This window comes from Thermobia domestica, chromosome 8, assembly GCF_964235325.1.
Source record: "Thermobia domestica chromosome 8, izTheDome1.hap1.1, whole genome shotgun sequence".
NCBI classification, from domain to species: Eukaryota; Metazoa; Arthropoda; class Insecta; order Zygentoma; family Lepismatidae; genus Thermobia; species Thermobia domestica.
The window spans coordinates 96,298,220-96,312,036 of record NC_137461.1 but is presented as its reverse complement, the minus strand read 5'-3'; the positions used below and the strand labels follow the sequence as shown (position 1 = coordinate 96,312,036).

Below are 13,817 nucleotides of genomic sequence, written 5' to 3'. Positions count from 1 at the left end.
ACGCAGGGCCCTTTTGACCCGGGCCCTTTTGACTCGGGCCTTTTTGTCGCGGGGCCCTTTTGATGCGGGGTCCTTTTGACTCGGGCCCTTATGACCGAGGCCCTTTTGACGCGGGGCCCTTTTGACTCGGGCCTTTTTGTCCTCGCCCTTTTGTCTGGGTCCTTCTGACGTGACATGTCTATACCAATTTACTCCCTTTTAGAGTCTTCTAGTTCTTTACTTGTGTCCAAAAAGGGACTTGAAATGATATAGTGAGAAGTGGGAAGGAGATTCACGCTCCTATTAAACGTGTGTGCTCTGTAAACAGTGCAGGATCAACTAGTCTTATATTAAAATGTTAGGTTTATATGTTTGCGGTCAAGAAAAGTTTATATGTTTATGAACGTTTATATATTTGTGGCCAATCATTTCGACAGTGAGTTCTCGGGAACCACAGGCCCTACAAAGATGCCCTTTTCCCTAATAGATTGCAAATTTTCTGTAAATTGTTAAGTTGTAATTGGATACTTAAAACACGTGACAGTTATTTATTTATTACTTTTTTGGGGTACAATGGAAGTGTTGAAATGTAAAAAAAGCATAATATCCTATGAGTTATGCATTCCAACAATGCATAGTTTATACAGGGGTTGCATAGGTTGTATATCTCTCAAGCGTTTGTTTCATGGCCTAACGATAATGAAAAACGAAAAATAACCAATTCTCCAGTCTAAGATAAATCTTTATTGTTTGGAGTGTTTTGCCCAATGAACACCATATATCATTAACATTATAATTAATTCTATGTTTAATATATTTGCTTATTACATACTGAATGCAAGAAGAAAGAAAACACTGATCGTACATGAATTAGAAACTCCAATCGGAGTAGGTTCAAATATTCCAAACGGGGTGAGATATTGAAAAAATAATCGAAAAAATCTCCTTTTTATGGTACCCCTTGACGATTTTTTTTATCAAGACGTCTTTCACTTGTGTCTGTAAAGGGACATGCACAGACGTCGTGAGGAATGACATTTAGATTCATGCTCATATGTGAATGATGCGCTATCTAAAGAGCGCAGGTTTAGCTAGTAATCAATTAAAAAATAAATGAAATCTTTCTGTTTAACATCCCACGATTATGCCCTTTAGGCTAAGGGAGACAGATGATAAAGGCAAGTGAATGATGATGGAAGAATTGGTAGAATGATAATATGGGAAGAAACGGGAGTACGTCGAGAAATCTCATGGACAGGACACAACAAACTTACATGGTCGGAGATTAAACCAAGGACCTTACGTACCAGAGGAAAGATCTCTACCATTGAGCCCGTGCCCCGCCCCCCCAAAAAATAATTAATAAGTATTTACACATAGTTAGTGTTTACTTTCTTCAACACTTGGTTGCCGAAAATAAATAAGAATATTGATTTTTCACAAAATTGTTTTTGGCGTGAAATAAACGCTTCACGCTACTGTTGCATTTGATTATAATTAGTTAAGATTGGAAGTAGGCTATGCAAGTATTAGTGAGTTCCAGGGGTGTAACCAGCAGGTTTATGTAGGAGAGGCCCGTTGTTTTTGAAGGGGGGCCAGCTAGAATGTACAACACAAAAAGGAAATTGTGTTGCAGTTAGTGCTTTTGAGGCCTGATAAAAACGGAAAATTTTGGTTTCCTTCCGGAAAACTAAATTACTGCTTTGTTATTATTATTATTATTTATTTATTTATTTATTTACTTTTTTTTTACTTTTTCTCCATAAATTATATTCCAGGCAGTTTTTATCAGTTTAACCAAGAACTACTGCCCCGGGCCAAACATTATACCATTGTGCATAACTAGTTCAATTTAAGCCCTCGTACACAGAACCTATCTTTGAAAGTAACCAAGGAAGTTCTATTACTTTCTCACCCAACACTTTCGAACATCGATATGGCATCTGGGGCTAAGACGTATCTAGAAGATCAAAAATAGTCCCCATCAGCATCGACAATCTTCTCCCAACGTTCTGGGAGGCCGTGGATTCCATCGCCGTAGAACTTGGTGGACAGTGAAGCGAAGAAGGTCTCAAGTCCATTTTGCACCTCTACTAGGAATTTGAACTGGTGTCCTCTAGGGTGATGGTCCAAAGAATGGAAGGAGTGATAAACGAACGGTGCAATCAAGGGCACCGATTTCTCTGTAAATTGGGGGGGGGGCATTCAGATGCAAAAGGTATATATATAAGGATTTTAAGACAAACTGCATTCAAATTATGCCAAATATTCTATATTCATAAATAAAATAGGGGACCCACGTGAGTTTTGGGGGTTCCAGGGCCACCCGGCCCCTTCGGGATCTGCGCCCTTGGGTGCAATGTCCGGGAAGTATGGGAATGCAATAGTGTTTCCCATCCAAGGCGTGGAACGGTGTCCCGGCTCAGCTACGTGGGACTTAGCCTTGTCCTTTAACAATATGACCCCTTTGTGATTCACAAGCGCTGGTTCAGAGTTTTGAGTTTTTCTTGAACATGGCTCAACTGTTGACAGTACACAGTTGCATTGATGCTCTAACCAGCTGGTAGAAGTTCCCGATGCACGATATGCGAGCAGTACACCAAACACTCAGGAGGTCCTTCTTTTGGTGCAGTGCTGGTTTTGGCTGCTTTGGAAACTGTTCATGGGATGTTAACCAATGATGACGGGCCGTGAAGCTTCGTACAGGACCCACTTTTTGTCACATGTCAACACCCTGTCCGGAAATGGTTCCTTCCTTAGGCGAGACCTGCAAAGAAGCACAGGTGTCTGCTAGCGTTGCCTTCTGGCCCGGAGTTAAATCATGTGGGACTCACCGACCCAGCTTGTAGTGTTTCCCAAAGATTCTCCCCCTCCGTGGCTACACCTCTGCTGAGTTCTACATGAGGATCAAACTTTCAGTTTTAAGTGTTGTTTTTGTGAATCCCCTAACATTGGATATCATTGAAAATCATATTTATTTGTCCTTTGATTCGTACCATCTTTTTCTGATATAGAGTTCATTTTAAAAATAGAGAATTTTGACATAATGTAAAAAATGTCACAACCTGTTGAAATATGCAATGGTGCCCTCAGATGTACACAACGGTCAAACTTCTTGCAGTTTTGCCAGAGTAATTAGGGTGTAATTTTTATTCATTTTTATTCATTGCCTCAAAAAAGAGAAAAAGAGGAAACACAGTTTGACTGCTGACACAGCCCTTTTCTTATATGTCTCACCTTCTGCAAAGTTTAGTTTACTTATCAAGCACAACAAATCTTGGTGGATGAACAACTCCAAAATAAGAAATCTGCTCGGATTGGACATCCGCGCCCGTATAGCTTACCTAGCAAATCGCCTCAGATACCTTCGAAATTATATTCCGAGATAACTTACGCCCCAACATAAGTATAAAATTTCAGGATTATTTCCGTGAGAAATAAATGACATTATGCTACTATTACTGCTATATCTCCTCATCCATAGGATGATGGGCAACATGGAAATTCTAAAAGTTTTGCCTCCCTTGGGAAAGCTGTTTTATACTTTGATAAGGTTTCTTCTTCGTAATTGCATTTAGACATTTAGATACTCCTTGGTCCTCCTTTTCCTGGTTTTCTTTCTGCATTTCCTCCTATCAACACCGTGATCCAATCGGAGTACCAAACAAGATGGCTAATCATACTATTTCCAGGGCTGTAGTCGAGGGTAAACAGCGGTACACGCCGTATACCCTCTACTTAATCTTAGTCATTAGAGTGTACCTTCTGCTTCAAAGCGTATAGTACTTGCTACTTTTGTTTCATTTATATTTATTTATTTATTTAATCAGGCCATTATTCCAATGATAAAGTGGCTATATCACCAGACTAAAACACAAAATTGTTAGTTTTACGGCATGGGGATAGATCGATGCAAAGTTGCGTATTTTTGTTCTAGCATTCCTAGATATCCTAGCATTTTGAAGGTCGATGGTTCTGACATTTCGATTGTTCGATATTTTAAAACTAATGTATGGATATTTTCAATATGATGCTAGTACGTAACTTTGAGCAATACAGAACCTATTAATTTAAAAAAAAATCATGTATCAGTAATTTTTATATATAAGGTTACATTTGATCATAATTTTCTTACTTCTGGCACGTCAGGCACGTCAGGCACGATTTTCTCTCTTCCTTCTCGGAATGAGTTGGTTCCCTCTCCATACCTACATCCCTTTATGTACGTAATTAATTTTGTGATTTAAGTAAGAAATGTCATCAAGAAAATAACATGAATTGTTTTTAGCTTATATAATATATCCTTTATATTTAAATTCAATTAATTAATTCATGCATTGTTCATTAAAAATGACTTCTATGTTCTTTATGACAATCATAGATGATCACAAAACAGCGTCCAGGGTGTGCCAAAAGTGGCCTTTTTTTTTTTTTTTTTTTTTTTTTTTTTTTTTTGAAAATTAAGATTGAGTATGGTGCAAAAGTTGTAAATGTTGTATTATGTTTCCTCACCAAAACATAGCCGGATTAAAAGATATTTAACCAGGCCCCGGGCCCAAAGAATGTTAATTTTAGTGAAAATATTATTGAAATATTTTTTTAGAAAGGTAAGCTTGAGTACCATGCACGAGTTGTATAATATTATGTTATGTTTCTTCACCAAAATAGAGCCGGATAGAAAGATATTTAACCGGGCCCCGGGGGCTCGAAAGAACGCTAATTTTTTAAAAAAAAAATAGTAGCAAGCAGTGAAAATATTATTAAAATATATTTTTAGAAAGTTAAGTTTCAGTACCGTGCAAAAATGTATAATGTTACGTTTCTTCACAGAAACAGAGCCGGTATAAAAGTTATTTGACCGAGTCCCGGGGCCCCTAAAGAAACATTTTTTTTTAAAAAAAAAAAGATAGTTGTGAATAGTTAAAATATTATTGAAATATATTTTTTTAGAAAATTAAGTTTGAGTATCGTGCAAAATTTATAATGCCATGCTTCCTCGCCAAAACAGAGCGGAATAAAAAGATATATAACCGGGCCCTGGGCCCCAAAGTACGTTAATTTTGAAAAAAAAAATAGTTGCGAGTAGTGAAAATATTATTGAAATATTTTTTTAGAAAGGTAAATTTGAGTACCATGCACAAGTTCTATAATATTATGTTATGTTTCTTCACCAAAATAGAGCCGGATAGAAATATATTTAACCGGGCCCCGGGGGCTCGAAAGAACGCTAATTTAAAAAAAAAAGTAGCGAGCAATGAAAATATTATTAAAATATATTTTTAGAAAGTTAAGTTTCAGTACCGTGCAAAAATTGTATAATGTTACGTTTCTTCACAGAAACAGAGCCGGTATAAAAGTTATTTGACCGGGCAGCGGGGGCCCTAAAGAACGTTTATTTATTTTTATTTTTATTTATTTATTTTATTTTATTTTTTTATTTTTTTTAAAAGAACAAGATAGTTGTGAATAGTTAAAATATTATTGAAATATATTTTTTACAAAGTTAAGTTTTGAGTACCGTGCAAAATTTATAATGCCATGTTTCCTCGCCGAAACAGAGCCGGATAAAAAATATTTAACCGGCCTCCGGCAGCCCGAAAGAATGTTAATGCTGAAAAAATATGGTTGTGAGTAGTGAAAATATGATTGAAATATTTGTTTTCAGAAAATTAAATTTGAGTACCGTGCAAAAGTTGTATAATGCTATGTTTCTTCCCCAAAACAGAGGCAGATGAAAATATTTCACCAGGACCTGCGGGTCCGAAAAGTGTTATTTTGTTGTTGTTGTTGTTTTTTTTTTTTTTTAATATATACCATTATTTTAAGTATGTATAGAAAATTGGTTAAGATTTCTAATACTTTAACCTGACCCCAGGATTTTAAATGTTCTGATCTGATGTGCAGCTCTTCGTCTGATTTTTTTTTAGTATATATATAATAGTACGGACACCAATAAATAAGGTAAGGTTGAAAAATTGACCAACAAACACCAAACCAGCTCAGAACTCACCACGTGGAGGTGGCTACACAGCGAGTTCCTCCCACCCACCCTCCTCTTACTTAAAGCTCCTTAGTTGAATCTTGGAACAAAATATTGAGATTTATGTCCGAAGCTTGGTAGATACTTTCGTGCTTCCAGTTTTGCGCGAATATAACCGTTTCGCGCAACACTACCGCATACTTCTGAAGAAGATTCGGTTACTACCTTTACACACCTTTCCAAAGCCTGTGTGTGGAAGAAGAACGTGACAAACTGTTGAACCTCCTCTTTTCCACAATCATTTCGGTTAGTTCTTCTGTTGATACGTTAGCCGAAATTGGAGGTTTCGTTACTATTACTTCTGACCAATCGATCAAATCGATATAATCCGCATATTCTTCAGTGCTTTACCTACTGCAATTGTCAATTAGAGCTATAGTTTGTTATTTTCGGCCATCAAAATAGAGACCCTTAAAATTAGTAGCCTTACACTGTAGACGGTTTCGTTTTTCTTTTTCTTCTTCTTTTTTGCTAGTTTCCTACAGATTTTGTTTCTATCTACTACCTTGTATGGTCAGTTTTGTTCAGTAAATTCATATATTCTAAAACAGCGGACACAATTTTAGCAGCCGACCTATTCGAGACACCTCTTAAATCTTTTGCCGTACTCATTTGTTTAGGGCTCACTATTGTTTATTTAGGTTTACTATAAATTTTATTCTCTAAACGGTAGCTCCATGCGAACTCTTCATCGTCTGAACTCGGGGTGGAAGCGCTTAATGTATGTTCCAAGTGCGGGGTTGAGGCTAACGATCATAACCCTCTTGTAATTGGTACTGCAGCTTCATAATCGATGTGTACTTCATGCTTTCTTTTGAGCCTATGGGTTTCTGCTTTATCTACATTGCAACTCGTCATTTGTTTCTGATTTCTCTGATCTAATATGAGCTCCCACACCAAAAGCGGTATTTAATTTGATTTATCACAGTTACAGGTTAATCTATAGCAGTATTTGCAAGAGAAAATATCAAATAACTTCTGAGCACCGTTCTTAAATTTCCTTAATTTGGCTCTTAATGGGGAGTATCTCGTTTCTTAATGGGGTTAATGATCGTTTCGCATTTTGAGTCATAATTCAAAATCATATCCTTAATTCGAAGGCAAGACAATACACTAAGAGAGGCTCGCAGCCGTATCGTTCCTAGTTTATTTGAATTCAGCAATGAAAGCGCCGCCTTCGGAAAGCCAGTGTTGTGCATTTTGCATCAAGATGCGAAAAAGTTATATTCTCTTAAAGTTTGGTAGTTCTGAGCTGGGATCAACACGAAGGTTTTTCGTGTGTTAATATGGTATTTATGAAAGTTAGTTAAGCTCTTGATAGTTATTTGCGTATACCGAAACCATGTATTTCATGCTTTATGTATTAATAGTATTGTCTGGTAAAATGTTCTTATTACCTAAAATAATTTTATTTGAACAAAAAATTAGGCACTTTAGGGCCACGGAGGCCCTTTTAAATATTGTTTTAAAATCAAGATATTTGACATGGCTTCATTTCGTACCAATGCACAACTTTTGATAACTACTAAATCCTAAATATCTGAAAAAAAAATTCGGCCCGGCCCACCCTAGTGTATACCCTATGAAAATTTTAGGAATATAGCACTGACTATTTCTTGTTTTTCCCATTATATTCATGATCTGTCTTTCTTCTTTAGCTTCCTTTAGTAGGTCTTCATTCCCTTCCCTTTCGGTCCATGATATGGGCAGCATTCTGCGCCAACACCACCTTTCAAATGCTTTCAACTTGAATATTTCAGCTTTTCCCAATGTCCATATTTCTAATCCCTAAAGCGCCTCGCTCCATACCAAGGTCTTAATAAATTGTTTTCGAATGTCCTACGACACATTTCTTGATGCTAGCAGTCCTCTTTTCCCATTCAATGATTATTTGGCCTGCACTATTGTAGAACTTACATCTTTTTCACTTCTTCCGTCTGAGGATATTAGTCTTCCTAAATAGGGGATCGTCTTGAGGTCTTCGATTTTCTCCTACTCTAGCCATACGTTCGCCCATTCCTGTCCTGGTGTTGTCCGCTTTATCACGTTGGTTTTCTTCTTATTTATCTTCATTTAACACGATTTTCCAGTTAGTCGTTCAAGTTTCAAAGTGCTTCACATTATGTTATAGGGTAATATTAAATTAGAAATAAAATATGCTTAGAAAGAATTTATACTCAAACTCGGTAGAACAATTTCCGAGAAAGCATCACCTATAGATTAGCTTTCTGTAAACCAAACTTATAGATTTAGTAGGATCTTTTCTAGGGTGATTTGAAAAGATATTATGCTATTTAAACATGTTGCTAAAGGTAATGTGTCACTCTTAAAGCAATGTCTTAACCGTTGGATGAATACCCTGATAATACGAATCACGAAGAACTGTGACCGAATAATGTTTTGTCAACACAAGGACTTATACTAGTGCTTTGATGAAGATAACTTCATCAGATTCTGAAATGTAGTTCTGTGCATTTTAATTGAAGTTTTTTTTTTCTGAAATACATAACGATGTTGAATAAACACTTAAAACTATTTGCTTCAAAGGAAAAACAATTTTAAAGCGAGTAGTCAACCGTCTTCAGTGTGAGAGACACGAGACTGATTCTCCGTCGGAATGACGATAATTCGAATTTCACTTTAAACTATATTTTTACGTTCCATACAACTTTGACGATAAAACACAGTAGTAAACCCGAATCGACATAAGAGTAATGAGACATTCACTTAATCACATAATTAAATATATCAGTGATATTAATAAAATATTCTCTTAGAGATAAGAGATTTGAAACGGGAGGGATACGTCAACGGAGATTCTAAGAAAACAAACAAAAAAATGACGTTAAATTCTTATTAAGTTTTTAGGGGAAGTTCTCTTAATATCGCGAGGTACAAAAAATGTACTCCCTGTTCGTAAGAATTTCCAAATGATAATAATTACACTCACTACTCTAATGCGTAATGTAGAATAAGTTATTAAATTTGTCGTGGTGGGCGAAGCTGGCAATTTATGGTGGTTGGTTGTGAAACGAGCCAGTCATATTAGTCAGTACGAATAATTGCTCTCTTACATCTAAATTACCTGTGAAACAAATTTTGAATATTGAAAAATACTAAGAAATAGTATATTGAAAATTAATATATTATGGTAATATCATCAGACCTAACGTAAAATTTGAAGATTATCCATTTGAAAGACTAGTTGAAAATATATTTACAAGATTCAAGCCAAATAAAAGTCAATTACAAATAGAAGTAGCTGGAAAGAAAAATAGTTGTTTTATGAAATTATACATTATTAGTCTAAAAATAGTACCTGTATGTAGTCTCCGATACATTTGTTCACTCTCAATGCATGATTATAGCCCGTAAACTCAGGTCCAATGAAACGTAGAAACGGCGCCAAATTTAGAAGAAATCCTGACTTCATTGCCACTATTTCGGATTTTTCTAGAAGGTCTATCATATTATGAAGGAATGGATCATCATAATTAAATGTGTGTCCTGCAATGAGGTTCCATAGGCAATTCAGAACAGGTGCATGGAATAAGTCATTTATTGTAAATCCTTTGGATCCAGATTCAATACTCTTCTTTTGTAATAACGCAATTAACCGAGAACCCTCCTCATTAATTCTCACCTCCATACAATTCTTTCCGAAACCTAAATCTTTCAGAATTTGTAGTGTTAATCGTCTGTTCTCAAACCATTTGTTCCCACTTCTAAAAAGTATAGCTGAAATAAATAAAATAGCATGATAGTAAACTTAAATCAGTACTATCAATTTCTTTTTCATTATATTGTGAAAATTTTCCCTCTTCCCTACCTCAGTCCTAAATTTTCTTAAAACTTTACACCTTGGCATAGCTTGTATGAAGGAACCACGCTAGAATGCCCTAGGTATGGCAGTTGCTCGCGTAACTATTAAAGCGTGATACTTATTATAACATCAGTGCCTAACGTCAGTATCTGGAACAATTTGATCTCAATTTGTTAGTCTGTCTGTATGTATGCACCACGCTACAGGGCGCAATTTTAGGTCTTTTAACATTAAATTTTGAGGGTAGAGGCACGAGACGTCGGTATTTTCTGTATAGAGTTTGATTGTGATCCGACGTAAAATTTCAAAATTAATGATTCGGATCCGACTTTAAACAAGAATCCATGTCTCATATAGCCTTGCTACTGATGCAAGACTGTAATCAAACTTAAAAAAAAAAACTAATTTTATGAGTTTCGAACAAACTTGGATTGCAGGATAAATTTGGCTCTAACTCAGTTTTTATAAAATATTTTTAGAGCAAAAGGGATCCAAGTCCATTTTCAGAAAGGTTCAATTTTTCTCAGCAAACATAGTATCTTTGTTCCAAGAGTCCGAAAGAAATGAAGCACAAACAACGTGAAAGGACGTGGATTAGAGTTTCATAGGACAACCGGTAGACAAGGGTGCTGATGGAATGGGGAAGAAGTTCTAATTTCCCCCTCCTTTGTCATAAATTTAAGATATTAACATTACATTTTGTACGCTGAAGCGTGGGAATAATTAACAAGTCAAGCTCCGAATGTCATACTCAATGATGCATAATTACGTTACGTAAATGCATGGTGTCAAAAAAAATACACTGACGGAAAACGTCATATCTTCGCAACCACGAATTCAAAACGAAAGAAAGAGGGCAGTAATGCAGATTTAGAAACCTATTGGTGAGCAAAGTCAGACAGAAAAAAATCTGAAGTCCTTACACCGAATAAATACGGATTTTGATCAGTTATAATCCATTACCATTGGCCGTAAGGAGCTATAGGCCTATATTGCTCTCTTGTATATTTTTGGACCAAGGATTCCAAAAGTGGCTCTACTTTCGTCTTTCGGGCATGCTTAAAATTCTGGAAATTGGGCCTTTCCAGTTTTAATCATCTGTATGTTCTCCGTATTTATTCGTTGTAAGGACCTCAAGCTTGTTCTTTTGGACTTTGCTTATCAAAAGATTTCTAAAACTGCCTTACTGTCCTTAAAATATGAAATTCAGGGTGGGAATGGGAGCGGTTGTCTTCCAGTCTCTCTGACGCTCTTGTTTAGCGGCTGCCCTATGAATATATCCCACGCCTTTTCGCATGGTTTTAATTACATTTGTTTTGAACTCTTGACTGCGAAGATGTTACGTTTTGAAATAGAATTCAGTTGCTGAGCAAAACTGAACTTTATTGAAAATGGATTTTTTTTTTAATCCAGGAGGAAAATTGAGTCACCTTTCCATTCTTTATTGGTTTTAAATTCGAGTAACGGAAGCGATTGTAAAGCCTCAAACATATACGCCATACTCAATGAAAATGTAATATTCTTAAGAAAGATACCTTGTATCATATTTATTTTATCGGGGTGTAGAAGGGAGGAAGTTTTCCATATCTCAGATGACTTAATTCACTGATCCTTATTAACCGATTTTAAACCCAGGGACGGGGCATTATGGAAAGTATCAAACGAAAATATACATATCTAATATTGTAACAATACCGAATGAGTTTCGTAAAAGTTATCTTGGAACTCTACATAAAGAATCAGGATGAGGGTAGCTATGTTTCTTTTTACTGGTTTCAATTCCATGCACATTGGACGATTCAATGGTTGAAAAACGTCAATGAAAATATATGATACATTATGTCAAAGTCGGAAGTCCTTTTTAACGAAAACTATCGTGAAAGATACTGTATTTTTAAATTCAAGGATAAAAAAAATTCACCTTTCTATTCTTGGTAGATTTTACCCTCCAAAATATGATAATTTTCTCAGCAACATAAAGAAAATATACACTAAGTTTTTTGGTAATCGAATAATTTTTACGTGGTCTATATTAGAAAATAATCGTACACATATGTATTCAAACTTACAACGTGGGGTAGATTTTACCCTATTCTATTCCCTTAATATTTATTTTTTGCAACTCCAAAGAACAAGATTACTCTACAAGTTGAAGAAAGCGTATATCTTATACTTTTAAATAAGCACATAAGATAAAATCATATGGAACAGATCTACCGGCAAATGAATGCTGATCAAGTTGGAAGGTAAAAGTTTTGCTAACTTCGCTAAAATTAGCATATAATTAAAGACATAATTTTACTCTACGTGGGTTAATATCTTTAAGTAATATTGACATGTCTTACCTCCATCTCCTTTATAGGCATATTTAAACACAAGCAGACCTTCACGTCCTTCAGTCTTTCTGCTCGTGAGGACCTCACGTATAACTTCTTTTCTGGACATGGCAACCATAATAAAACCGAAGAATTTAAGTGTAGTAATTGGACCATATTTCTCACACATATAGGTTGTTACTAGACTCCAAGAGCGCAATTGGAACCATACAAACAGACAATATAGGATGTTTCCTAACACTGGAACAGACTTTGGTGCTAAAAATAGAAAATATTTAAGTTGTTCTTAATTTCTGATACTTTTAAAAATCGCTACTACAGTACTTCTACACTTCTATACTAGACTGTTGAGTTCTTGCATAGGGTTAGAATTGTAAGATGTGTAACGTTTTATTTTAGAGCAGAAATGAGCTCCGTAAACGAACGAAAATTATCAAATATTATATCTAATTGCAAATAGACATTATCCTGCAATATTTTATTTTATCTTTCTGGGCTCTTTATCTCTTTATTTCCGTAATCTGTATATAATACCTTTAACATTTTACTGGTACTTTTTAAAATATTATTCCGAAATATTCGGTCATCGAGGATTGCGTTGTTTCTTGTACGACAACTTTGACAAGATCAAACATTTTACCCTTTATCTGGATTCAAATGGTTGAAGTGGAGTTTCTGAGACTCACTAACGTCTTCAGCCAGAGAAGATTCTTGATTTACAGGCAATTGTTTTGTATCTGTAGTTACACATTATGTAACGTTAAACATTAAAATCTTTGTAGCAAAAATAATTAGAGAAATAACATTGGGCTATCTATCCACTTCTGTGTGATAAGTTATTTTTGTTGTTGCTCTTGCAATGAAAATCTTAAGTATAATCTCCAAAAACCGATGTATTGTTGAATTTTTAATATGCATAGAATTACGATTCCGAACCAATACGTACGTTATTCTACTGGTCTCCGTAGTTTATGATGTATTACCGTGAACAAAACTACAGTACATTCACACTTCAAATTTATTACATCCTTCAACCTTAGACAATCAACAATGTGGTGATGATTGCTTGGTTGAGAACTAAGTAAGGTGCTCTACAAGTGCTGTAGTTTGTTAAAAAGATGTCAATGTAGCAAACTGCAAAAAGGTAGAATAAACTCCACGCCTCGGCAACGAATAAACAATCGGGAACCGTTTAGTATCTGTAAAGTGATTTATATCTTCAGAAATTTATAAACTGATCTTATTTAAACTTAGACATGCCAAGCAAATAACAATGTTGTTCAAACTTTCATTTTGTTTCACAGGATAAAGTATTTTGTAAAATCTCTGGATGTTTTACATTATTCATTTCAACGTTACCTTCTCTTTTGTTAGTTTTCAGTTTTCATATTTCTACTAAAACTTTATGGAAAAACCACGTCGTACAACGTGATTTGACTCCACTTTTGTTTTCAAAACCTTTTGTTTAACCCCAAAACTATCGCACTTTTAGTTTTATAAAAATATTATGTGCCATTTACACATTAAATATTCATACATGAGTTACATCTAAGAACAATAAGATGCCCTGACTTCCACCTGTTCATCCTCCCTCTAAGAAGGTTATTGGCACCTGATGGTGGCATCGAGAGACCTATCC

General features: G+C 35.4%; 1 protein-coding gene across 1 annotated transcript in view; it reads right to left on the bottom strand.

Annotated features, from left to right (window-relative positions):
• The window catches only part of LOC145692224 (methyl farnesoate epoxidase-like), a 113,311-nt gene that overhangs the window by 64,114 nt on the left and 35,380 nt on the right, over positions 1 to 13,817 (bottom strand). The window contains exons 2-3 of the mRNA XM_081767521.1: positions 12,188 to 12,436; positions 9,339 to 9,757 (exon numbers count right to left, since the gene is read on the bottom strand). Of these exons, the coding sequence (XP_081623647.1) occupies positions 9,339 to 9,757; positions 12,188 to 12,436 (668 nt within the window). The remainder of the gene's footprint in view (positions 1 to 9,338; positions 9,758 to 12,187; positions 12,437 to 13,817) is intronic.